This window comes from Branchiostoma belcheri, unplaced genomic scaffold (assembly GCF_001625305.1).
Source record: "Branchiostoma belcheri isolate BF01 breed outbred unplaced genomic scaffold, Haploidv18h27 scaffold65, whole genome shotgun sequence".
NCBI lineage: Eukaryota > Metazoa > Chordata > Leptocardii > Amphioxiformes > Branchiostomatidae > Branchiostoma > Branchiostoma belcheri.
The window spans coordinates 86,454-113,536 of record NW_017804298.1 but is presented as its reverse complement, the minus strand read 5'-3'; the positions used below and the strand labels follow the sequence as shown (position 1 = coordinate 113,536).

Here is a 27,083-nt window from a genome sequence, read left to right as displayed (position 1 = left end):
GCCGGCTACTGGGCGCTGGTCCTGGCCGTACTGGAACGAGAAGAAATAAAGAAAGGTTTAAGATTCGTTTTGAACTCTAGGATGTTCTTAAGTCCTTGCACCTTCCTGAAATGGCTAAAAAAAAACGTCAGAAGCTCTGAGGAAGGTGTCTGGTAGAATGAAACATAATGTGACAGACATTGCTGTTTGTATAAAAGAAACTCCAATATCCTAAGGAAGAGTAGAACATTACGTAATACAAACTGGACGAATTCTCATTTCAGGCAGCATTTATGTACATTTCATCAGTGATTAAGAAAAATTCTGAAAACAGTAAAATTGTGTATCAGTTACTTGCTGAAAACACAAGTTAAGTGCATGAAGAAATTCAACAGTTATCTTATCATACCCAAGATCATACATATAAAAAGCATGTGATACCTCTAGAAGTATCTAGTAAGTGAAATGACAGTTGGCAAGAAGGCATCAGAAACCAAGCTTTACAAAAACAACTGCTCCACCAAAACACCAGAACTTTTCACAATACGCAAAAGCATCCAGGCTGAAAAAAACAAACACACGAACAAACCAAACAAGGTGTCCAGCAAAGGCTACAGAGTTTTGCAGTGGGGGAAATTTTAGGGGCAGCTTAACACAAATAGAGGCAGAATACAGGGCAACGACGTAGCTTCAACCGTGGCTTACCTGTATCCGAAAGATCTGAGGCCGGTGAGCCAGTTGGGGTGGGGGTGGGGGGGACATTAGGATGGACATGCCACGTACACACAAACGAACGGGGCCAAATGAAAGCAATCAAAGAGGACAGTAGAAGAGAGAGAGAAGAGGAACACCAATTAGTTTCTGATTTCTGACATGCATGTTTAGTAGTCTGACTTTATACCACATTTTCTTGTACCAGTTTTTCTACCATGGCCAAAGAAAGCTTTTCAATTTCAAGAGTCAAATCTCTCAAATGTATTGATATAGAAACTTAGTGGAGTATGTTTTGCTAGCTGAGACAACCATGCGAACAAAAATGTTGAAAAGGACTGTATGACGGAATGTACATGTTTTAGTATGCTTTTTTTTGACACAGCTTTGATTTTGAACGTCTATGATTAGTATGAGCCAAACAATAAGAGATATCAAACTATTGCCTCTACAACTTTCTATGGCAACTGCTACCTGCAATACAACTTTTTGTCTGAATTCTAGTCTGAATATGTTGAAATTTAGTGTTGGGAACTATACGTGTCTTTACTACTGCACTGAACTAAAAGACTTCATCAACCATTTATCACCTCTGAATATATTACCTTTCCATTCACAAACAAACCATAGTTGAAAACCCCAAAGGTTTCTGATGGTAATAGGAAGGAAAAAAAAATATTCGTTACTGAAGGTAGTTCCCTAGTTCCTTCATCTCACCTTGTCAGCATCCTCTTCCTCTTGTCCCTTCTTGAGAACGTAAGTTTTCTTCCACTGGGTGAGATCCTCGCCCTCCCCGGCCTTCCTCAGTTTGAAGCCAGACTTGGGCTTGGTGTCCTTGGCCTGGAGAGCCTTCCATTCATCCAGCGTCATTTCCTTGGGTTCCTGTTCACCGGGGGCTTCCTGGCCTTCTGCCCCTTCCCTGGAAACAAGGGAGGGAAGGAAGGTTTTTAGAGAATGGTAAAGTAAAATTGTATTGAATGGAAGATAACGAGGCAAGCAGACATGAGATGGAGAGGTCCCCTGCACTCATAGCCAAATGTGTCCTTGGGAAAGGTTACATAACCTTCCTCAATCCACTCAGGTGTAAAATGGTTACCTGAGGTAAAAGATGGTGGAGAGAGATAGGGATGGGCTTGGGTACACAAGCCTAGTCAGGAGATTTAATACGTCATTAAGATGATAATACTGTGCTCAGATGGTACGGACGTGTGTCACCATCAGGCTCAAGGACCTTGATGATTCGGGAGAAAATAATCGTCATCGCACAATTCAAAGCAAACGACACAAGTTGCATGATGTTTCAAAACTAAGTTAAATTTCTGAAATGGAGACCATACAGGGCTGGTACCTGCATCTAGCCTGACTTCACGAGCCATGACTACGAATTCTCTATCAATATAGGGCAGCTCAAAGTTACAACAATAATCGTTGTGGTGTTCCTTACTTGTTTTCTGCATTCTCCCCCTCCTCGGTTGGTGCGGTCCATTCTGGGTTCTCCTCGGCAGATCCAGCGGTCACGTTCAGGTCACTGGGGGGGAAAAAATCATCTCAATCAGATACGAAATTTACTTTTACACAATACTATACAAGACGACATTCAAGCTAAAACAGGACAGGACAGCTGTGGGTTATCATTATTGACCGTTAAGATTGTCTCAATTTAGGGAAGTTGTCATTCGTTATAAGGATTACGAAGGATATGTTATGTAGATATTTTTTAACTGTGCTCAGATGGTACGGACGTTTGTCACCAGTAGGCCTGAGGACCTTGGTGATTCGGGAGAAAATAATCGTCATCGCACATGTGAGTTTAAACTGAGAAAAAGTCCCAAACATAAATGGAGCACGGCTGAAGCTAACAAGGCCATCTTTGTTTGACCAGGGGGTTTGAGGGAAGGCTTGGCAATGTAGGTTATCCAACTTTCTTGAAGCGTGTTAAAATATATTTGTTTGACCTGTAGGCACTGCATTTGTAGGTTAAGTAGAAGGTGTTTGAGGAAAACCTCACCTCGAGCACGTTTAAGAACCCACCACACTTATCCCAAAAGATTATGGGTCAATCCAAGCATAAGTGGTTCAAACCTTACAGTCCAGTTGTATGCAGCTTGTCCTTAATGTAGAAAAGTTCAACTGATGTGTTATGCCTAAAGGCTGCTTACCAGTTATGCAAAACAATCAAACCTTGATTTGATTTAATATTAGGCTCAATAAAATATATGTATACAACCAGGACTGCTCAACTAGCCGGAGGCTATTATAAAGGGCTAGCCCTTTATAATAATCAAACCTTACAGTCTAGTCTTATACAGCTTGTAGTGAACTAGTGTGTCATGCCTGAATGTAGTTTTCTTCCAAGGACTTGTGTGGCTTACTTTTAAGTTCTTGCATCAGAACTGAGACGCTTTAAGCGCAAAACTAAGAATAAGTACATGGTGTAGATGAAGTACTTCATGGTCTTGTAAGACCAATGAAATGCTTACTACTATGAATAAAAACAAACAGTTTGTTGTGACTTACTCGGCAGCGTCGGTCTGGCTTCCCCAGTTGTAGGCTCCGCCCCCGTCGCGCTTTTCTGACGACTTCACGCCACTGCTTAAAGGAACAGGAGAACAACTTTCACTGAACTTATCCCACACTCTGAAGAAAGTCTGAGGTACATGTGATCCTAAATACTACCTGAAGACACTTCTGTAGCGAAGCTACGTGTCTTTGGTACATGGAACAGTCTACATTAAAGTAAAATGTATTTGGTACTTTAAAACAGTCTTTATTCCAGTAAAATGTCTTTGGTACTTGGAAAGAATCTACTCATTTGATACAGTTGCATATAACAAGCTACTTGTAGGAAGCCTTTGAGTTAGGATGGTGCCTTTAAAATCAAAGAACAGTGACTTTGAAAATAAGTTGCTGCCAAGCATAAGTAAGTTTCTTCTTCAAATATGCTTTTCACATGGTATTTTTGTAGTTGCAAACTTGAAAAAAAGGTCCCCAGTATTTAATTACCAATTGTCAAGCTTTTTCAGTGCAAATTCTAATTTGCATTTTTGAAGTTACAAATTCAACTTATTTCAAACTGTCATTTCTTTTGTCAAGCTAAATTCTGGTCTAGATCGGATCATTGTCCAAAAATGTCCAACCTCTTCTCACTGCCACTGTGCCGTTCGAACTCCCTCTTGCCACGGAAGTCGCGTCCGCCGAAGAACCCGCCCCGTCCGCGGCCGCGCCCACCACGGCCGAAACCGCCGCGGCCTCGGGGTGCCCGGTCAGAGTCAGTCCTATCAGTCCTTGAGGTGAGGAAAGCAGAAAATTAATTTGCTGTGACACAGACTGTTTTAGTAACCTTTTGGATAACAAAGCACTATTCAATTTGCAATTTATATGTGTTGGATTCGTAATCATTTACTGACAAAGACACTGATGAAAATTTGGGTTATTCTGCTAAAGAGCTCTTGCACTGTTGATTACCAGAAAATGCAATGGATGCTTGTGTTATTTTTGGACTGCCAAGTGTTTTGTTACACTCGAATCTTTGCCAAGTAGCAATTTTAAGTATGTATCAAGCAACCTAAATGAAATCTTCAGAACAATACAGTCCAATAAAATACATGTCTTTAGTGTCATGGTTGGCTGGGATTCGAACCCCAAACCTGGTGGTCCTAATCTACCTGTATTCTGTGAAAACGTTGCAGTCAAGTTGGCCGGGATTCGAACCCCTAACCAGGTGACCTTGTATACCTCTATTCTGTGAAAATATTGCATCCTCCCCACTTGCAAAGTTACACTTACAACTAGCACCCAAAGCAGAGGCTAGATTGGCTGATGGGATTCGAACCCCTAACTTGGTGATCCTTATGTACCTGTACTCTGTGAAAACATTGTGGATTCGAACCCCTAACCTGGTGATCCTATCTACCTGTATTCTGTGAAAACGTTGCGTCCGCCCTCGTCGTCCTGGGTGCGTTTGGGCCGGTTCCCGCGGTCCCGTCTGGGTTGTCTGTCCGATCTCTCGTCTCCGTCCGCGTTCACCGCGTTTGACTCCTGCTGCTGCCGCCTCCGCTCAGCACGGTTTGGTCTTGAGGGTGGGTCTAGAAAAAAAAGGTTTACCATCTTCATTATTTTTGTACTTTCTTTTCTAAGGTAAGGGTCAGAAAAAAATGTGACAAGATACAGCTTACAAATTCATACAGTCATATATTCATTAGAATTAGTGTGTTTTGTTCTTTTTTAATAATTTCTTTTCCAAGTACAGTACCATCATTCTTTCACCACTGGAAACGAATTCTACCCAAAACAGAATGCTCGGGTTGACCACTGTCCAATATAAGGGCACTGAGGGGAAAATTTTAGGACCTATTTTCAGATCTAAGCTTCATATATTACATTCGGAACTGCACGGAGGGAATTTGGAACATGTGGTCTACATGCAACAAATAAATTGTTCATTGTTATTTCTTTTATTTTTTGAAGACATTTGTGTCTTCCTTGGACCCATCAGCTGTTTTGGACAGTTGTTTTTAGTGTAGTTGACATGACGTCTATTTTTGGCAACCCTGACTAGAAGGCAACAGTCGCAGCTGACATCTTTCTCATTAACATTTCCTGACGACCTTTCCCAAGGGGTCAACGAAACAGAATCCTGGAATTCTAACGCCAAAGGGGGAAAAGTGCACAAACATTGCCAAGAAAGGAATACAGACTGGAATCTATTTGATAACAACATCAGGGTATTTTTTTCTAGTTTCCAGTTCACCAAGGTTCAGTCAAGCCGTGAAAACAAAGCCCTCATTTTGTCACCTTGTGTATTTTATCAAATCACTATTCATAAACATTATTGAGGAGAGTATCAATAGTCTCTTTACACATTAAAATCAATATCAATGAAAAGATTACTGGCATGACACAGAAAAAGCTCCCCGGTAGTATTGATTCGTCACTCAACATGAGGTATCTGATACTTGTCTATTGTGTCAACATTGATCTCAGTATCTATACTGTCATCAGCCACTATTCAAGCTACGTTAAACCATTGGAAAATGGCTTAACTGTCCATCTTGTAAAGCTTCAGGACCTGACTCGTTTCTTTCTGCATTTTGCAGGCAACTTACAGCATTTGAGGCATTCGGGTTTTGTCAATTCATTCAACTATACTGTCATCAGCCACTATTTAAGCTACGTTAAACCCAAAGGAAAAATGGCTTAGCTGTCCATTTTATAAGCTTCAAGACCTGACTCATTTCTTTCTGAGTTTGATGTAGTAATCTCGCCATATATTGTAGGCAACTTGCAGCATCTTAGCCATTCGAGTTTTCCCAATTCATTCAACTGAGTGAATATAGCAAAAGACATTCCACTCGATACTGTGCATACCGTAATTTAGAAACTACTTAGTACCAGCTATGTTGTAATGGTTTATCTGTCAATTACAGAATTTGGAATCAAACTAAACTGGGAACTAATCAGACGCAGGGTGTAACATACATGTACTTGGCACACGCAGCGCTGTCCGAGTGTCAGTATTAATTTATATTTTGGCTAGCGCACACAACGGGGGCGTAGCCCTACTTTAAATGGTTGTAGTTTTTTGTGCTGTAGTGTAGGTGTGGCTTTCCTCAAACACAGAACTTGACAGCTCCTAATGTTGCGTTACGTTCAGATCATGTCAAGCACAACATACAGAGGCTAGGATGGTCGGGATTCGAACCCCTGACCTAATGATCTCCTGTTCCAACTACCTAGTGACTAGATAGCTCTGCTATCAACACATATTTGCACTCTAGATTGACACAAGATAAAAGAGTACAACAACAGAAGCCTACGTATCAACAATAACTGCTAGTATTGTGGTTTTGCTCTTATTCCACAAAAGCAAGACATAAAGGCAATATATTTGATATTCCATTAATATTTCATATGCATAATACATGTTTTAATTTGTCCTTTTCATTCTGATCAGAAATAGCTATAATTTGGCCGTCTTCTTTGACGTTCGGGTTAGTTTTGTTCAGTATTATACTATAGATTTTAGTTGAAATATATGCAGTGTTATCAATCATATCAAAAACTAATAATATATGCACATATATCTTACACACTGGCCACCCTCACCTCACATAACCTTGTAATTGTATGCATAGCAATTCTGGAAAACCATATCGGCTTTAGACAAGTGCCAATCAGCTAGTACTAGTATTTGCTTGCACGCGACTACAAAATTTGCAAAGAAATAAATTAAACACCTAATGCTGCTTATGCATCTATTCTCTGTGTTCATCCATTCATTTTAAATGGTCCACATGTTGCTTTTCTGTGCATGTTTCTGCATCACACTTCTTACAACATGTAAAATAGAGATAAATTTATGTCCTGGGACAAGATAGGGGTTATTTTTGCACCTGTAAGCCCTGCCAGCGCCCCGTAGTGCCATATTGTTATTGTTTGAGCACAGGTGCCAGATGCAGATGCATGGCTAATGTTGGGCAATCCACACTGCCCTGCAACCCAACCCCCCCTACCAGCACTCATTCATACGCAAATTCCTGCACTCAAATCCGATCTAAAGACAATAAGATGTGGTGAGGAACAATTAACACACGATAAGGATCCTAGAGAGGCGTGAGTTAGTGGTTGGCGTGAGGGTTTTTAAGTTAGGGAGGCGTTTGGAGCTAACTTGACATACGCATGGTACATGAAACATGGCGCAGACATGTAACTACACCACAGACATGTTTTCAGGTCAACCTCGTTTTTACCTTCTTTCTTCGGTCGGTCGGGGACATTTTCCTTTTCCTTCGCGGACGCGGACAGGGGCTTCTTTTTGTCAGGTAGTTTTGCCGACTTGGGTTTCCTTTCGGGTTCCTTGGCAGCTTTCTTGGCCTTCTCCTCCTTGTTCCTTTTGGCCTTTTCTTCTTTCAGCGCCAACTCTTTCTGGAAGGCCTCGTAAGGGTCTTCCTCTTCATCATCCAATAAAAATTGGTATTTGTTCGTGACAGCGATTCCGTACTCGCTATCCATTGGCATCCTTGTGCTCCGCCTGTGACAGGATGGCGGTGAAAATCCCCCGATGCTAAAGCCACATGAAGACGAAATCTGTAAAGTCCAAAATGGCGTGAGGCTCCTCTGGTTGTGTCGCGGGGGATGATGGGAAGATGGCGTGTGATGTCATTGAGGATTCTGGCACCTGGCTCTTTCACTCAAATGTTTCCGAATTCCTGAGACTGTTGGCACGAAAAATCGTGTTAATTTTGATCAATTCAATAAAGCTAGCGGCGTTAGAATCGCCCACGAACTGTAAAACACTGTTGTCAAGGTGGTATGAAAGGAGGTCATCTGTTTGACCTACATCCAAATATGGTAATGTGGCGGGAAGGTGAAAATAAAGCGCGAAAGCATGAACCTGTCACGGAAGGTGTCAATATTTGATAAATCTTTGATGGCACGAGGTGTTAAAAGCTCCAAGTGTGAAAATTGGTGCAGACATTAAGATAGAAAGTTTTAAATGTGAATTTCTCTGTCTATGCATGGGCAAACACTCGCACATGATATAAAGTGCGCATTGGATATTGAAGTTGACCTTGCTATAAAAGTTGTCACCTCTATGAAGATGAAAAACGCTTAAAAGAATTTAGCTCAATACACAAAGGCTTAATAGAAAAGAATGGTAGATCGAAAATGCATGGAAAACATGAGAACTGAATAAAAACGAAAAGTTTGTATTGTTCTTCGCATCCATGGTCCATTTCCCGCGCAAAATGCACCCAACCTATTCATTACCCACAATCCCCTTCGGCAAAAAGCCCGCCAAATTTCAGTCCGTTCGGAGTCCGCCATTTTTTGTCCCGATCACACCGCGCGCCGGACAGCTCCGTCGAAAATGGCCCAAAACTCGTCCAATTCCGAGGGAAAACTCCCCGTTCCCGACATCAGGACCACCCCGATGAAGCCAAGAAGGTCTAGTTTCAGTCCTGGAAGCCCTGGCTTCAGCGATTTCATGGTGTACCCCTGGAAGTGGGGCGAGACAGCGCAGAGTGTTACTCTCAGCCCCGGGAGTTCGGTGGAGGGGTCCCCGCCCGGCCGAGGGGCGCGGCACGATACGACACGACGAGGCCGACCGAGAGCCGACAGTATCACCCAACTCATCCAAGAAGGGCAGATGGCTCCTAGTGGCATCCGCTGCCAAACCTGCCATCGCACTTTTCCAAGAGAAAAATCCCTACAAGCTCATCTCAGAACACACACAGGTATGTAGTAGCCCGAGTTTTGTATGGCCGCCATTTGCAGTGAAAATTCCTCAGCATACAACGTAAAGTTTTCCAACTTTCTACAAAATCTAAGTGCTCTAATATCACGATTATGATGTCCACGCATTGTTAAGATACATATTTCTTGAATTGTGAGTAAATATTTGCATGTGTTAATTCGGTGATGATGTTTTACGTAGAAATATCGCCCATTCATTCATGGTTGGGGTGATTTAAATCTGGGTATAAACTTGTGATAGGTGACAGAATTTTCGCTAAAACTTTAAAATTTGTGAAAATATAGGTGTGTGAATTATCATTACACTAGGTTGAATATTTTGTGAAAACTGGTTAATTTTTATCGTTGTCATACTTCCTCTTTTCTGTGTGTTATTTTGTTAAGAATTCTGTTGCATGTTTTTGGCGCGCTCTTTTGTGCTAAATTTTCTCCACATTTGCTCCACTTCCTACGAATACTTTCTGTATACCAATCTACCGGTTTTAACGTATTATTGCAGTCGATTTGGTAGTATTTTGTTCGGAAAGGAGCACGTTTTACGAATTTTAAAGCTTGAACCATAGTTAAAGGTCCCGCCAAACCGGTTGGTTATTTGTTCATTGTTGTCGGATCAGGCGGGAAGGAGGCAACCGACACGCATTGGCAAACAGTGACGTCATCGGGGTGTGGGTTTCACATCTGATTAGCCTACTAGATTTGTTTGCCTTGGGGAAGTGGCATAGAGTGCCTTTAAACAGTAAAAAGTCTTAACATACTACATTTCTTGCTTTTGATGCCAGTAAATTTTTTTAAATGATTTTTAAAAAGTATGTAGGATCTTTTTCTTTTAAACCACATGTTTCTGAGTCAGTGCCTATTATTACTAGTAGTTTATACTGATGACTCAGTTTTGAGTGCCAACTTGGCAGGGATAATTTTTGGCAATCATGGCCTATTTTTAGCTGAGACAGTACAAATTAAATTATGTATCATGCACTGCTTTATACACTGTATTCGGTGCATGTACCATGTATATTTATTTTGTTATATTTTGTACGTTACCAACTACAAGTGCACCAGAGCTGTTCATGTTTAGAGAAGGCCATTGATAATAATTAGAAATGGCTGTTTTAACATTTTGAATTGTTTTATCCATGAATTTAACGTCTTTTACCTTTTTTTTACCAGGCGAGCGTCCGTACCGTTGTGACTACCCTGATTGTAACAAGGCCTTCGTGCAGAGTGGACAACTGAAGACCCACCAGAGGCTGCACACGGGGGAGAAACCGTTCGTCTGTAACGTACCAGGTGAGAACAACTTTTCTTTCTTTATTTCCAGAACAATCCTAGTAGCCTTCAGCAGAACATGTATTTTAAGGTTGTATTCACATATTAAGGGTATATTAAAGATCCTGTCTATTGTTTTCAAATAGTGCATTGGAAAAGATCTTGCCTACAACAAAATTGTAAAAAAAATGTGGTTACTGCAGGCAAAGTACATTCTGCTGATATGCTGCCTGATATCCGTGCCTATTGTAGCTGCTGTGTTTCCTTTTTCTAAGAGAAAGCCAGTGGCTACAATAAGGATACCAAGCCAAAAGAATCCTTTGTCACCCTACATTTGGCACAAAATGTTTCAGATCATTAAGTTGTATCAGATAATCAAATAAGAAGTATTTGCTGACTATGCTTTAAAGTTGAACTTTTTGTTTGTTCCCAGGATGCAACAGTCGCTTCACCCACGCTAACCGGCACTGCGCAGAACACCCGTACGCCGGGCTGCGGAGGGAACAGACTCCGACCTTAGACCTCAAGGTCAAGGACGCAGAGAACAACAAAGCAGTGGCAGAATGGCTCGCTAGGTGAGGGAGAGAGTCCTTGTATTGAGGTCTCTAAAGGTTTCACTGTTGTCTTTCTAATGTAGTTCTAAAGTCACTTTATGCTCTCATAACAATAGGTAGCCTGACTAAATCACACTCCTCGCATCTGGCCTACAGGCTTAACAATATGTAATTATTAGAGTAGATGAATCTACCACTTCTTGGTGGTGTAAAACAGAAGTAATTCTCTCAGTTCTGTGTGTAAGAAGAGCCATGTACAAATGTACATAGCATGTTTATCATCCAGGCATAGTTCTTGCGAAAAATTTTTTCGCTTTCTAAGAGAGAGACTTTGAAACTTTTCCAAGGGGAAAATGACTCAGTATTGGAGGGATTTCTTCACCACTTCACTACAGTTAACTGTATGTGATTTAGGTTCGGTTTTACTTTATCTACATCTAAATCTTGTCCATTTGTTGACAGGTACATTGCAGCCAGACAGGAAGACAAGACGCCGTCCAAACAGAAGGACCAAGAGTCCAGGCAACCACCGGAGGCTCCGCAGAAATCCACCACAGACGAGACGGAGCGGAAGCAGGCGCGCGTCGCAGCACGGAGGCGAATCCAGGAGCAGCGAGACAAGTGGTACGGAGCGCTCGCGTTGGTGGAGCTCGCTGACAACCTGATGCAGCAAGATTCGGCAAAGTCGGAGGAAGACGAGTACCAATATGTGGAGAAGAGGGATGCACAGGTTCAAACGGGAGAGCAGCAGCAGAACCATCCATACTACATTCCTTTGTAAATAAATTCTGCTGAATGAAAGGACTTCTAGTGTGAACTGCAGCAAAAAAACAAATGCCAGTTTTACTTCTAACTCTGCTTTAATAGAAAACAAAGGATAGCTTGAAAACCATCCATACTACATTCCTCTGTAAATAAATTCTGCTGAATTGAAAGGACTGCTAGGCATTAAAAAAACTGCAGCAAAAAAAAAAGAACTCACATATTCATCCCAGCTTGTACTACTAACTCTGGTTAGAAAACAAAGGACAGCTTAAACAGAAGCAAAACCATCCCTGCATCACCTTGTAAATAAATTCTGCTGACTTGAAAGGACTTCCAGACTAAAAACTGCAGCAAAAAACTCTCACAAATCATCCAAGATTTTACAACTAACTCTGTTTAGAAAGCAAAGGATAGTTTAAACATAACATCATCTCTGATACTAGTGTTAAGGAAGTATAACAGTTTTTTGTTGGTAACAGTATGGTTGTACGTTGCTTTGCAGTTGCTTCCTGCCGTGCTAAGATACGTATGTTTGATGTAAATTGTATGTTTGAGGGTGGGTGCTCACTGGGTCCAGAGATGGGCGGGTACAATAAAAGCCCTGACAAGCTTTTGTAATTAGTTTTTAATTACAGAAAGGCTAGCAAAGAAGGCACTTGTCAGTTGAGCACCATTTGTATTGTCTTTGTCCAGAATTTTGTGGATATAACCTTACAAATTTGGAGGGTATGCACAACATACAATAATGATTGTAGATTTTATTATCAGAATATTATAAGGAGCTAACCAGTGTTATAGTCGTTTTGACAGTGTGAATTATTAAGATGTATTTAAAGTTGAAATAAATTATTGCATAGCAGTAATATGCATGTTCAGAGATGTAAGTATTGAGATGGCGAGGGAGAGAGTTGGAGTTTTCGGTAAGGCTTGCAGAAGTAAAATTTTCTCATAACATTACAAAATTCACATTAACACAGATGTAAGACAAAATATGCTTCAGTCCATGCTTGCAAAAACCGTGAATACATCATAAAAGTTTTCATAGCACTCATAGCTTCACCTTAACTGTACAAACAAAATACTTCTGTAAGAAGTTGGGAAATGTGTGTACAATTGTGCTGGTGGGTAAAAAGGGAACCTGTGTTGTGATAGGTTGTTTGCTTTTCTTTACTTAACAGTATCAAAATGCAAAATAAACACTTCAGAATTCTGCAAAGGAATAGTCTGTCTTCATCTTTCTGTGGCTCTTTCTTCTGAAACATCTGAATAGTCCCTGTAGTCTTTTAAGTTTTCACAAACTAAAGCAAAGGTACAAGTAGGAGTGTAATATTAATGATTTAGAGGCAAAGAATTGCCCATAACAAAGGCTTTTCCTTCATAAGGACACACAGCAGGCAAATAAGACAATTTAAAGGCAGTTTTCCAAGTACAGTAATTTTATTCAGCATTTCCTTTGTGCTAAAGGTAGTCACTGACACCCAAAGATCACAATATCATACATATATAGTCTTTCTCGACGAGGGAAGGAAAACGAGTGTGTATAACGTGCTACAGATCATGGTCATCTGGATGATAAAGCTCACTCAGCAGTCGGTACACATAGGAAGGGGCGTTGCCACCTCTGCAAAAACAAAAAAGATTTCTTAGTATTCTGATTTAAGAGGAAGCATGTCTGGTTGTTAGGCCACACCAAGTAAATTTTATGGATGACGTCCTTTGGAGACCCTAAATCTAATGCGAGAGGGCGAAAAAAAAACAAGAAGGGCCCTAAAAAACAAGATGCCTAGATTAGAAATATACTAAGAGACGACAAATGTAAGGACACAAATTGAATGAGGTGACACAGTGTAACAAGCAAGAAGTCTTTTATTCATCATCAAAACAGCAATAAATCAGGTGGAACAGCAGTTGTCATCCTGTGCTTTGGGGAGATAGATGGAGCGGTCAGCAAGTTTCTTCAAATGTGGCAGCATGTACCAAACTGAATTCCTAATGGAAGCCTTGCTTGATGCTTTATAAGCTTTGGTCCGTACAAACCTATTTGCGGCACTGTCGTGACTATTTGGTCATAGTTACAGGAAGCGGAATTTCTTGTTTTTTTTTTTACGAACAGGCCAAAATCAATGCGCGCGCGGACGTCATCCATAAAATTTACTTGGTGTGGCCTTATAGTGTGAACATGTTACAGGTAATCAATCAATGTAGATTTCACACATTTCAAAGAGTTCTACAATCATTTGAAACATCCAAAACATGCTGAAAAGATTGTCATTCATTTTAGCTTTTGTCTGCTCCCCACGATCTGCTACCTTTTAGGCCGGTAGTGGATTGCTGGAGCCCTCAACCTATTGAGGTTAGCACGCAAAGGGAAGAAGAAGAAGAAGGATCGTGGGGAGCAGACGAAAGCTAAAATGGCTGACAATCAGGCAAGAAAAGAAAGGCTTTGTTTACCGCATGCCTTATCAATAGAACGTGTACAAAAACAAGCTAATTGTAGATCTAAATATTGCCCAAGTGTTCTAGCTTAGGCTTGAAGACTCACATGTTAGAGATGAAGAGTGTGACCAGTTCTGGAGGGACGTAGTCAAACACAGGGTTGGGGATGTGGACCTTCGACACCAGGTCTCCTGTGGGAGGGGAGGGGGGGTCAACAGTCAGAAAACTTCCAGTACTATTTATGTCATATTTATAATGTATGGAACATGTATTTTTATTGGTTTGGTAATCGTACGTCTATATTGATTGCAAACCTGTAGTTTTTAATATACCAATGTTTTGTAAATTGGTCTACAATTCAGTTGTTTTTAACTGTGAAGAACCAATAAATTCATCTTGAATCTTGAATCTTGGGCCACAATAACGTTTCATACGGGTGTTCCAGCTAGTGTGATCACTTGGGATTCAAACCCAGAACTTTTACAATTTGTGTCAACAACCCTAAAAACAAGAAAGTGTCTAAGACCAGAGCTCCAAACAACCCTGAGCAATGAGCATCCATTTCAGTGATATCGACATGCAGTGTTGTGTCATCGTGGAAGAGTTGACTTTGTCTCACCTTCAGAAAAACTCAAGACTTCTTCTGGAGACACAAATCTGTTGAAAGCAGCCTGTTGGGAAAAAAACAACATTTTTTACTAGGTTTCTGTCTTTTTTTTTCTAGCATTCAACTTGTATTCTTAGAGACAGACTTAACATTGAGCACACTTATAACCACTTGTGCTTTATAATCATTATCAAACTCTAGCTCTTATCTAATGCTGAAAAAATTTAATAACTTTAAGGTAACAACAACTAAACCCAGCCGTACCTGGTCTGATGACACCAGGAACTGTGGTGACAACTTGAACAGGGACGCACAGACAATAACCTGGAAATGACAGGACATCAAGGTCAATTACACTCTGCGCTTCTTAAGAAAATTACAATAGATTTGTATATATGGCCACACCAATTTAATATGTTGGTTCTCGGATTCGCCTCTTCGTTTTTTTTCTGATTTGAAAAAGAAAAAAAAAAAATATGATTCTGTTTCTGAATCAACTGAAAAATGCTCATATTTTGCCCCCAACAGTTGAGGAAAGTCCTTTTCTTCCTAGTTGTTACAGTTTTCCCATCTATCAATGCAGTGGTTTGATTAAAAGTTCAAAATTCAATGTTTAAATTTTAACCCAGCCTTTTGTGTTGACTTCATGGCTCGTTTCGTAGCATTTAAGCCTATAATAGGATGCCTAGACCTGTTTTTATTTTTATTTTTTTTCGCCCTGTCGCTTCATATTTTTTCTGAAAAAATCCGAGAACCAACAAATTAAATTGGTGTGGCCTATAGTTACAGAAAAATCCTGATGTGAAAGATGAAGTTCGATCAAACAGTTACCTAACATCTTTTTTTGTTACAAAAGACCAAAGAGGTTATAGCATTAAACTTACAGGCACTGAATGGTGCTTCGCAGCCAGAGCGATTCCGTGGCTGCCGTTAATGGCCTTCAACCTGTGTGAGCATAGAAATAAAAGTATAAAGTTGTGGTTAAAATCATGATAGCAATCTGCTCCTTTTGAGAAAAGAGTTACAGTCAATCTAAGCATGCTTCGTTAAATGCTACGTTACCTAAGTATCACTGAGTGGAGCTTTTTAACAATGTAATGTAAATCATACATCATTTCAGCCGATAATGGCTGCTACTGTATGTTTTGTACGATGTGTAATTTGTAAAATAAACCATTCATTCAGGAGTGGCTATAACTCACAATGTCACCTCTAAAGAATGCTAACAACAAATCCTGGACAAAACACTTTGTTGTAGAGTGTAATTCAACCACTCTTCCTTGTAAAACTTAACCCTTGGCCTGCTGGCATTCATTATGCAATATTTTCCGATAATTTCTTGTCGTAATCAGGTCATTAACGCCTGACTTTTTTGGCCCTGCAGTGGCATAGTTACTTCCGCATTTGTTGCGTTTCGCTGTGGTGTGATGTGTTGCACGAGAAACACCGCCAAATCGTACCTATACAGAGTGCTATATGGATGGTACTGTATGTGCAAAACAACAACTATTGGGCTCCGCAGGACAAGGGTTAAATTTCAACGGAAAATTAATGGTACTTGATTGCCCGGTGTTAAACTCACCCCCCATTAGCCATGACTGTATGAGTTCCGATGATGACCTTGTTGACCCGTGACATCATAGCGAACACAGCGGAGTCTGTGATCACGACTGTCTCAATCCCCTTCTCAGCTAGGTTCTTAGCCAGGACCTGACCCTAAAGGGGGGAAACAAAAAGGTTCTACATCAGGACATTGCAACCATCCCTCAAGACACAAAGACATAGCCTGGGTACCATCCTACTTGTATGCCGGAGCTCCCACACTCGCTTCCCTAAGGGAGCCCCGGCATACAAGTAGGATGGTACTCAGGCTAACAAAGACAGAGGGTGCCACAGACTTTCTGAAACCTTTGTCATGTGTGTCATCCGAATAACATGACATCACTGAAGTGGTGGATTGCCCATTCCATGACAAAGTCTAGAGTTGTACAGTTGAAAATTTGAGGAAGTGCAATTTTCTTGTGTTAGAAATTACAGTTTAAACTTGCTTGGTTAGGTTCTTATTTGATTAGGTTCTGTTACCAGTATAGTTGAACAAAAATGAAGCAACTGGATAAATTCTCTAAAGACTCAGTCATTTTAATAGAATCAGCTATAAATTAAAAGAAAAAAGACAAACTTGCACAAACCTGGTAGAAAGGAGCTCCTTCTGCAACAATCACTTGGAACTTTCTTTTTCTTGCAGCACTCTGAAAATTTAAAAAAAAAAGTTTTTTCTTTTTAAATTCCTGCTCAGTGGACCATTTGGACAGAGCTGCCTGGAAAACTATGTGAAACTAGTCAAGTGCCTTTAGTTTTCAAAGGGCACATTGGGTAGTCAGGAATCAAACCCAGGACCTCTTGGTTCTAGGCCAACTGCTGTGACTAAACATTAATAACAGAAGAAATTGTACAAGCCTTTACTACCTTTAGGAAAGACTCGACTGTCCGTGACCGTCCCACAGTCATGATAATCTCATTAGAGTGGATGTGTTCTAGAGCCTGCATGGCGATGTTGTCTGCACTGGAGGGGAGAACATACGGGGAAACTTATATCTCAGTATTACATTTAGAAATGGTGACAGAGTATCTTTAGCACACAAGCTGTGCATCTTTCATCATCCAAATAACTTGTACATGTATTTGTAACTATCTATTTGTACATCTACTGTATAACAAGCCTCCACAAGACCTTCCTAATCATGGACAGTATAATGCAGCAAACATAGGGTGAATGAGATGCAGTTAACTATGCAAGCAAATGATGTCCTATGGTGGCCAAACTCCCCTGGCAAATTAGTCGCACTATTTGGCTGAATCTGACGATTTTTCAGTCATCATTTGTATATTCTATAGTCTGGTGGAGAAGTTACCTGCTCTCCAGTTCAGTCATCATCTCATTGATGGCTTCTATGACTGCAGGCTGGGGAAAGACACAGTTGAGATGTTACAGTTACATCATCTGTCATTCTGGGCTAAAGAAGATCAAATTGGTACAAAAAAAAGAATTTTACAAACATGCATAGTCTGTTATCTTTCTTCTATCAGCAAGTGACATACACCGCACATGCAGATGTGCTTTTCATGTGTTTTTAGAAGACAACAAAAACTTCACCTTGAGTCCATGTAGACTTAGACTGTAGTCATCATCTTCTACTCCTGCCACCAACAGTTTCTGTGGAAAATACAGAAATGTTTATATATTCAGCTTCTCTTCATTAAAGTACATTAATATGTACATGTATATTGATAAACTAAACAAAATTACACAGTCAAATTATACAGGTGCCTAGTAATTGCAAAGTAAAGAAAGTTTCTTACATGTAGAGATTCCTGGTCACCTTCCTCATTCTGGCCTCGTAATCTACATGTTAACAAGGGATTGAAAAGTCTCTTACTACTTTTGTTTTTTAAACACTACAGTGTTTAGAAACACTACAATTGATAGAAATTTGAAAATGACAAGAAGTTCTATTTCACATTTCAAATTTAGTTATACACTACAGATGTTAACTTTATAAAACTAGCAACCCACCTGGCATATTCTTCTCTGATGATCTTCAACACTACAGAAAGGAAAAATATGACTGATTAGGCTGCAGTTAAATAGAAACATGCCTATGATAAACCATACTCGATATCAGTAAAAAGATGAAAGTGTTCAAATTTCTCAAGGAACATTTTGCATTGAAAACACCCGAAGGTAAGACTATAGACTTTAACATGCCTAGATACTGACAAAAGGGTTCTGAATTTGCTGAGTCAATGAAATTGTTAACTGTGCTGTTGCCATGGCAACCCACTGACCTCTCCTGATCATGTTTCCGACCACCGTCTCAGAAGGCTGTGCACTGACCAGTCTCCTGCCTTCTCTCTTCACTATCACCATCAGGTCCCTGCACACAGGAACACAAACATACATGTAGCCATACAACTATCTAGCTGTACCTACATGTAAACAAGATTAGGCAATCATCTGTAAGTTATACATGTACATAGCCAACTTTCTTTTTTAGTGGTGAATTCATATGAGCATATGAGGGTTTACATACCAGTGTTTCAGTCCAAAAACAATAGCTATTTACAAGTTTTCCTGGTTTTCAATATTGTAATCTTTGAGATACTAGTAGGATCCACTTTTATTTTATTTTATTTTGGTGCAAGTACACAAGATGTTATTACACATATAGGGGTAGAGTAAACTTAAAAATGGCTTACCGTAGTAGTGAGGTTCTAAAATCAGTACTTACTTTGCAGTCTGCCATCTGGTCTGTGACACGACCCTGCGTAGGATGTCCAGCGTGGTGTAGGCTACATTGTAGGAACCTGGGGTTTGTCTGCAGGGGAGAAAATACAAGATTACAGTCAATAAACCTGCCCAAGAAGACCACTCAGGGAACTGATAAAAATCTGGTCTATGAGGGCAGGTGGTCACTATGGACAGGATTCTGAATGTTTGTGTCAATGGGAAAATTATCTAAGGGACCACCCAAAACTTTTTGGTTGTACATTGTTGTACTTATCAAATTAAAGAGCAGGAGAGTTTTCCTAGATCCTGGTACATCGTACAATAAATCTGCATAAACTGTATATAATAAACATCTGTCTTTCTGTAGCTAGGTTGTTTCTATTCTTCTTTTACTAGTAGTCAAAACCAGAAGGTTATAATATATATATAATAATATATATGCTGATGCGTTATACCAAACAAGATGCAGATGCCCAACCTTTGTCTGAGTTGCCCCATGAAAGTTTCTATCCTCTCAGTCAGCTCCGATTCCTTCCCATCACCCGGCATGGTGGCCTGGAAAATAGCATAAAACTTACTTCTACATTCACAATAGCACAGTAGAGTAGAGTAGAGTTGGTTATAGCATTAGGGTAAGGATAAAGGAAAGAGAGTCCCAAGCCCAAAAGAATAAAGAGAGCCGAGTAGGTTTTTTTTGCTATGTGGAAACTGTAGCTCTTTGTTAGTTCCGACGCTTGTTACTCAGTGTCTACATAGCAAGTACAGAAGCTGTCAGTACATAACCTAACTAGCAAACAAAGCAATAGTACCCAGGCTATCCAGCTAGGAATCAAGTAGCCTGGATGCTAGACCCATAGCACACTAGGCCCAAAGCTTATATTAACTTTGGACCTAGTGTCTGGCATCCAGGCTATGAATTAAGTAACACCTGTGCTTTTATGGCAGCAGAATGGAGATTGGGTACTAGTTCCAGATAAAAACTGTCTTATTTGTTGAAAGAAAAATATTTGCATGCTAATGCATATGCCATAATATATGCCATGTAATGGAGAATAGAAAAATGATAGTGTGCCATATGGTTTCTCTCTAGACTATACTAGTAAAACGCCCCCTTCATTACCATTCTCCTCCTGTCGGGGTAAGACCTGTGACTGTGAGAGATCATGTCGTCACCAGAATTCGGGTCCAAAGTCAAGTTAGGATCATAAAAACACAGAAATATACACCCGGATACGGACGTGACGTTTTAATGGCTGTGTATGACCGCTGTTTGTGTGTTATGTCAATAAAATCGCCGCACCCTGGTACGGAATTAGGGTGGGAAAGGCGCAAATATTTGAATTCGTATCACCTTTTAACTAATCGAAAGTCTATGCACGTGTGGGTTGTAACACTAACAACAACTTACTAACGTTATATGTGCATGGAACACTAACTTTGTAACATTATAACATAATATATTAGTCTTAAGGCTTAACATGAGTTCCTATTTACTTGTCGAGAATGCATAAATTGTTTTTTGCAAAGCAGCTAAAGCTGAAACATAATTTGCACCCCTCCCACAAATTATTCTGCAAAAAATCGCGCAAGTTTCGCTTATATTCTGTCCGATTTGGACTTGTAAACGCAATCTAACATATTTCCAAATGCTTACAAGAAACTTACGTTGCAGGTGAAGTTATTTATGTCCCTTAGAAGACAACGTGAAGAAAGAAAAACCCTGAAAACGTGGTTGGATTTTGGTCTTCTGCCTCCAAAATCTCTTCTTGCTGACGAAATTTACACCGAGGAAAGGGTAAAGGTCACTTTGCGATACTGACCAATCAGAGTCGACTTTCTTTAAAACTGACCAATCAAGTTGCAGAAATTAGTCACGTGGTATTTGACATTTTCAAAATGGCGCTGCACAGACGACAAAATTGACCTGGATTTTATTTTCGGTCAGATTTGACTTGATTCATGACCAAAAAGGGCTCCATGTTACGCGTTCTGCCTTTATAAGTCGTTTCCAGATAAGTTTAGTCAGAAAACGGCAAGTTTTCTTTACTGACAAGGGTTAAAACGTCGGATACAACGGAGTTATTGTATGCCCCCCTCCCCACAAGTGTTCCATTCACTGCTATACCATGAGAGTGTTTAGGTGCACGTCAGCTCAGCTTTTGGCTCTGTTGAACAGAGAAGTCGCCCACACGCGTGTTCTCAGACGATATCTGCACGATGGCAGACTGAGGGTGTCCAACATGTTCCAGCCCATGTCTACAAGACAGGGTAAAGTCACAGGAAGCAAGGGGAAGGAACTCACTTGCAAGAGCCAAAGGGTGAGTTAAAATGATACAAAATTGATATTTTGATAGCATCAAGTTTGTGTCAAGAAACTTCATGCTACACGTTGAATGTGCAAAAAAATGTAAATGTATACCTCAATACGTTGTAGTAATATTGTCATTAATAGATAAATAGGAAATGCTAAATTCACTCAATAAGGGAAAATAAAAGACTTCTGGTGTGGAAAGAAGTCTGGCGTGGTTCATTATTTTGTGAGGAAGACCATAAAATTTTGTGCTACTGGGAAATGTTACAACTTCCGTAGGATGGGATGTTAAGCTGTGATCATTGCACTTGTCTCTTGGGGAATTTCCCTGGTACAATGAACCTGTGTACAAAAAATTAGCATCTGTTTAATCTCTGTCAATCCAATGGAAGAGTAGCTCAACTGTGCATTGAGTTCATGAAGTTGCACTAAACAGTAAACTTGATTATGAAATTTTGCAGCTGATGCTCCAAACAGGTCTGATTCGCCAGGCTCACCCCGGAACGTTCCACTTGATGGCCCCAGCGCTGAGGGCCGTGGAGAAACTGGTCCTATCAATACCACTTTCACAGTGGTTCAGAATCACTTTCACTCATTCAAAATGACTTTCACTTTTCATTCTGATATTTCAGCTGATGCTCCAGACAGGTCTGATTCGGCAGGCCCACCCCGGAACATTCCACCTGATGGCTCCAGCGCTGCGGGCTGTGGAGAAACTGGTCAGGCTGGTGGACCAGGAGATGGCCTCCATCGGGGGTCAGAAGGTCGAGATGCCCACCTTGACCCCGGGTGACCTGTGGAAGGCCACAGGTAACAGACTGATCCTTAAAGTTCATGGATAACCAGGCTAGCACTCGAGCTCTGTCTGTATGCTTGCTTTTCCTTTCTTGTATTTAATCAAGCAATGTCATAATGAAATATAATTTGATGTTGCCTTCAAGCTTCCAAAGGGGACATCACAAATCAGAATTGATGGGCTACAAATTACATTAAGGCAAGGTGCCTACCCCATAGCCAATAGAGAATCGGTACCCAAACAGCTACTTTAGTATGTTGTTTAAGACAGTACTGCCTGTAACCTTTATCAACTTGGTTATCAACCTGTAACTTTTGTAACAGTCAATATAGATTTACGTTTTTCCATGGCTGTTTTTGTACACATGTAATCTTCAGATAGAAGTACAAAATAAGTGTATTTTATCCCCAGACAGATGGGACACGATGGGTACTGAACTATTCAAGCTGCAGGACAGACACAAGGCTGACTACTGCTTAGGACCGGTGAGATCTATGCATTTGTTATTAGTCTTTATTCTGTCACAGCATGTATGGCAAGCCTTTGATGCAGTACTCAGATGATTTCACAGGGGGCATCCTTGCATGGGAGAACAGTCTTGACAGTCTACATAGCAGCAAGAACTTGCTACAGCCATATGAAATCCAGCACAATATGTGCTGCTTGAAAATGGGAGATATTAACTGTTTAGGAGGTAAATTTGTGTTGGTCTTGCAAAGATATTTTTGGCTTTCTGGCAGCTTTCCTTGATATTGCATGCAGCAAAACATCCAAGATTTGAAACAGGTTGTGATTTTATGTTTCCACTTAATTCCAGACCCACTAAGTTCAGTGTACAGAAGCACAAATTTTGTTCACTTGTTATACTAACTTATAGCCATTTATGTCTGGCACACTGTCTTTTTACCCCTGTGAAAATGAAGGCAATGTTTTGGATATCTGTGTACGTGTTTCCAGATATGTTTTGTATTTACAGACCCATGAGGAAGCAGTAACAGAGATTGTAGCTGCCCAGTCAAACCTGTCCTACAAACAGCTGCCCATCAAAGTCTACCAGATCACAAGAAAGTTCCGAGACGAGAGGAGACCAAGGTTTGGCCTCCTCAGAGGCAGGGAGTTCCTTATGAAAGGTAAGGACCACTGTAGCCCGTCTAATAGTTCCATACTTCTGATTTTACACTCTACGGACTCACACACCATACTGTACCCATGCATCTCATGGCAAAATCAATCTAACCATTGCACACTGGTTTGATTGAAATTGTTTGAAGCTTTGCAGACATTCAATGGCTGCTAGTTATATTACTGTGAATGACTAATCTAAGTAGGAGCTATGATTGTATTCTTTACAAGGTCTTAATTTGCTACATGCCATAGAATATTGAGTCACTTTATCCTATTGGTTGTAGCATTCCAATCTTCTCTTATTGAATGATTTAATTAGGAGCTTAAGGAAGAATTTAAGTAGGATTTGAGTCGGACTTAAGAAGGAGCTACATTGCATATTATGTATGTCCATATGCATCTATGGATCTTAGGTTTTTGCTGTATATGTGACTGTATAAGATACACATGTATGTGACTTAACTTCCTTCCCTCCAACTCCAGACCTGTACACCTTTGATACAAGTGAGGAAACAGCTTGTGACACATATGAAGGTGTTGGTCAGGCTTACAGCAGGGTCTTCAACAGACTGGGACTGGACTATGTCAGAGGTACATTATCTTTGTGTCTCCTTATTTTCTTATTATCATACCTCTCGTTATTGTTATCAATACAGTCATGTCTTTAGGTGCCAGTGCACAAAACAGCAACCAACAATTACATGTAATACAGACTAGAATGTGGTGAGCAATAGAACAGTAATACTAGTACTATTCACCTGATCCAGGTCAATCGGTACCCTTTCCCAGGGTAAGTCAGTATATGAGAAGTTGCATCCATAAAAATCTATAAAAAATACAATTGCGTAAATCAAAATAGATCCAGCGATGGATGGATTACTTTGAAAGCAATACATGTACAATGTATGTCTCCATAATTACAGATACAGTCTGTAGTAGACGGTAAGATATAAATGACTGTTTAATGGATTGTTAATCCACATGGTGAGTTATCAGTTGTAACAACTGGTAAATTCCGTTCCCCGTGTATCCAGTTGAGGCAGACCCAGGTGACATTGGAGGCAGTCTGTCCCATGAGTACCACCTGCCGGCTGACATAGGGGAGGATCAGCTACTCGTCTGTGCCAAGTATGTTTGTTTGTTTGTTTGTTTGCTTGCTTGTTTGGTTCTTTGTTTATGCAATTAAGTTAAAATTCTATAACACTTTTAACAACATCAAAGTAAGGATTTTGACAAGAAATTTTCTCATCCTTATCTCCCATTTCTCCTCTACAGATGCAGTTTTGGAGCAAACAAAGAGGCCATGGGTATGTCCAGTATATAACTTGCATTGTGTATTCATTCACCTATGATTTTGCAGTCTATCTTTATAGCTCAATTCAGTAGCACCGAAACTTTTATTTTTGACTGTTTTTTCATCTTTTCTGGGCTAATTCAAAGTGTACATACTTGCAAAAGTTTGACAATTTCCAGTAAACAAATACTGAATACAGATAGATAAAGACAAGTACATGCATATGTAGGTTTAGAAAAACCTCTTTGGTCTAGACTAACACGGACATCTCTCCCACCAGCTGAAGACCAGACGTCCTGCCCCTCCTGTTCAGGTCCCCTCTCCCTCACACAGGGCATCGAGGTGGGACACACCTTCTACCTCGGAACTAAGTACTCCTCTGTGTTCAACGCAAGCTTTCTCAACAACAAGGGACAGCCACAGTAAGCCTTGGTGTATTTTACTGCCCAAACAATCTATTTCTTTGGTCCTTGGACATTCTGATGTAATTATGAAATTTAGCAAGACTCATCAAGATGAAAATTGAGGGCTGTAAGGAAAAGTTGAACCTGATTATAGTCACTTTTTCATAACAGCATGTAAGATGCAAGGTACTTGTATATACTTCCCCCCAGACTCTAGTTTATGTTAATTGTTCAAGCACTATATTTTAGCTCTTACTCAAGACAAGATTACACTCTTATCCCTATGCAAAGTAAAATGACAGAGTATGTTCCCATTAGTGTTATGATAAAGGTACTTGATATGGTCATAACTACTAGTGTGAATGATTTAACCAACTCTCAGAAAAGGTGCTTTCTCACAGTACAACTAGCAAAGTACTGGACTGTAAATAGTGTATTTAAGGAATTGTGTCAAGTTTGCTACATACTGTTAACTTTGTAATGTTTTTGTACGTTTGTAATACATGTATGTACATATGAATGTGTAAACCACAGGAAGAATAGCCTCTTATGAGGCTAATTGTGGATCTAAATAAAACTCAAACTCAAACTACATGTATTAATGATGAAAAATGGTAACTGTTTTGTTGTTCATGTCTCTCTAACACAGACTATGTGAGATGGGTTGTTACGGTCTGGGCATGACTCGGATCCTAGCAGCAGCTCTAGAAGTCCTGTCATTGGACGATCAGATCAGGTGGCCTGGGGTCATCGCACCTTATCAAGTCTACATCATCCCTCCTAAGGTACATGTTTGTTTTGTTTTTTCACATAACAGGTAAATTTAGCCTGGGTACCATCTGGATTTTGCTCTGCTACGATTTTTTTGTAGCGTAGTGGAGCAAAATCTGGACAGAACCCAGGCTAAGGTAAAACACCTTTAGGCATAACACACCAGTTTTGAACAGTACAAGCTGTGTAAAACCAGACTGTAAGGTTTGAACCACTTACACTGGGAAGGAACCCTACCCTTTCACTAATGCTGTGGGATCTGTCATGTGCTCGAGGTGTGGCTCTCCTCAAACATGAGAGTTTTTGAGACCTCCACTTTACAAAAAATGGCAGGCTGGCTAGAACACTAGTAGCGTGCATAGTCCAGTGGTTAGTGATCCTGCCTCTGGACCAAGAGGTTGGAGTTCAAATCCCGTCTGTTATCGTTCACCCAACATGCACACTACTGGAAAGGGTCACAGTCCTTAGGACAGAATGTTAAGCTGTGGTGCACTGTTCACTGTACCTGTCGAAAAGAGCTAGGGGAATTTCCCCGATACAATGAACCTGTAAATGCTGCACATAGCATCTGTCTTCTCTGTCACAACCAGAGGAAGAGTAGCTCTTCAGTGAGCTAAAACTGTATTGAGATCACTTTCCTTTCTTTTTGTCTAACCTGCCATTTTGATGTTAAATTTACAGAAAGGCAGTAAGGAGGAGTCTGCTTCACAGCTGGCAGAGGAGCTGTGTGACATCATTCCTCAACAACTACCTCATCTCAGGGGAGAGATCCTATTGGACGACAGGAGTCACATGACCATCGGCAAACGGCTGAAGGATGCCAATGTTCTGGGATACCCGTATGTTATAGTAGTAGGGAAACAGGTGGGTGGATTTCTGACTTAAAGTGTGGATTTCAAGTCACATTTAAGAGATCTTTACATTTTCTACCGACTGGATCCCATGCTGTCACGCCATCAAAATTTGCTTAAATGCAGGAAATACCATTTCAGAGGGTTAAGATTGCCTTCGGCATAACAATTTGCATCTTGAGCACTCAATTGGGGAGAAATTGTTCAATGAAAATCTTAATCAACGCCCTCAATTCAAAATTTTCTCTATATGGCCTGGAAAAAAATTAAACCAGGGAGAGGGCCTACGAAAATTTTTTTGACCTGGGGGGAGGGCCTGGGAAAAAATGTTAACCCTACCTCGTTCAGCCACTGATGAAACATCACTCACATTCACTATCCAAGATTTGATTACTCTGTTGCGGAAACATAGTGGATGTTATTTGAAAACCTGGCACTTGATTATTTTTGTGTACAATTATATTACGAAATGATCCACTAGGACATCTAACCATCTAAACTAGATTGAGATCATTATAAGTCTGACCTGATGTTGTTTTGTTCCCTTCACAGGCCCTGGAGTCTGACCAGAAGTTTGAGTTGATCCAGCAGACAGAACAACAGACACAAACTCACCATGTCAGCAGGACAGAGCTGCTACAGTTACTCTCCAAGTCTGTCACCATATGA

The 27,083-nt window shown here is 40.4% G+C and overlaps 4 protein-coding genes across 4 annotated transcripts in view; 2 read left to right on the top strand and 2 right to left on the bottom strand.

The window, feature by feature from the left end:
• The window catches only part of LOC109483493 (plasminogen activator inhibitor 1 RNA-binding protein-like), an 8,060-nt gene extending 223 nt beyond the window's left edge, over positions 1-7,837 (bottom strand). The window contains exons 1-7 of the mRNA XM_019786522.1: positions 7,440-7,837; positions 4,604-4,775; positions 3,828-3,974; positions 3,208-3,282; positions 2,135-2,218; positions 1,408-1,609; positions 7-30 (exon numbers count right to left, since the gene is read on the bottom strand). Coding sequence (XP_019642081.1) covers positions 7-30; positions 1,408-1,609; positions 2,135-2,218; positions 3,208-3,282; positions 3,828-3,974; positions 4,604-4,775; positions 7,440-7,707 — 972 coding nt within the window. The 5' untranslated portion in view covers positions 7,708-7,837. The remainder of the gene's footprint in view (positions 1-6; positions 31-1,407; positions 1,610-2,134; positions 2,219-3,207; positions 3,283-3,827; positions 3,975-4,603; positions 4,776-7,439) is intronic.
• Positions 7,838-8,498: 661 nt separating this feature from the next.
• On the top strand, positions 8,499-11,667 carry LOC109483492 (zinc finger protein 367-like). The gene is made up of 4 exons (XM_019786521.1): positions 8,499-8,927; positions 10,114-10,233; positions 10,646-10,787; positions 11,229-11,667. The coding sequence occupies exons 1-4, from the start codon at positions 8,561-8,563 to the stop codon at positions 11,545-11,547; spliced, it is 948 nt and encodes a 315-aa protein (XP_019642080.1). The 5' UTR covers positions 8,499-8,560; the 3' UTR covers positions 11,548-11,667.
• A 1,303-nt stretch (positions 11,668-12,970) lies between these two features.
• Positions 12,971-20,125, bottom strand: LOC109483615 (translation initiation factor eIF-2B subunit beta-like). The gene is made up of 16 exons (XM_019786652.1): positions 19,983-20,125; positions 19,341-19,417; positions 18,864-18,950; positions 18,421-18,509; positions 18,149-18,179; positions 17,935-17,977; positions 17,729-17,788; positions 17,487-17,536; positions 17,041-17,137; positions 16,764-16,823; positions 16,157-16,290; positions 15,459-15,519; positions 14,839-14,898; positions 14,587-14,638; positions 14,074-14,158; positions 12,971-13,152 (listed from the first exon to the last, which is right to left on the bottom strand). Exons 1-16 carry the CDS (start codon positions 20,025-20,027, stop codon positions 13,080-13,082), a joined length of 1,104 nt encoding a protein of 367 aa, XP_019642211.1. The 5' UTR covers positions 20,028-20,125; the 3' UTR covers positions 12,971-13,079.
• Positions 20,126-20,876: 751 nt separating this feature from the next.
• Positions 20,877-27,083, top strand: LOC109483491 (probable proline--tRNA ligase, mitochondrial). Its single transcript, XM_019786519.1, has 11 exons — positions 20,877-21,180; positions 21,806-21,983; positions 22,381-22,454; positions 22,946-23,099; positions 23,578-23,685; positions 24,129-24,222; positions 24,370-24,401; positions 24,669-24,810; positions 25,442-25,577; positions 26,245-26,427; positions 26,967-27,083. Exons 1-11 carry the CDS (start codon positions 20,989-20,991, stop codon positions 27,081-27,083), a joined length of 1,410 nt encoding a protein of 469 aa, XP_019642078.1. The 5' UTR covers positions 20,877-20,988.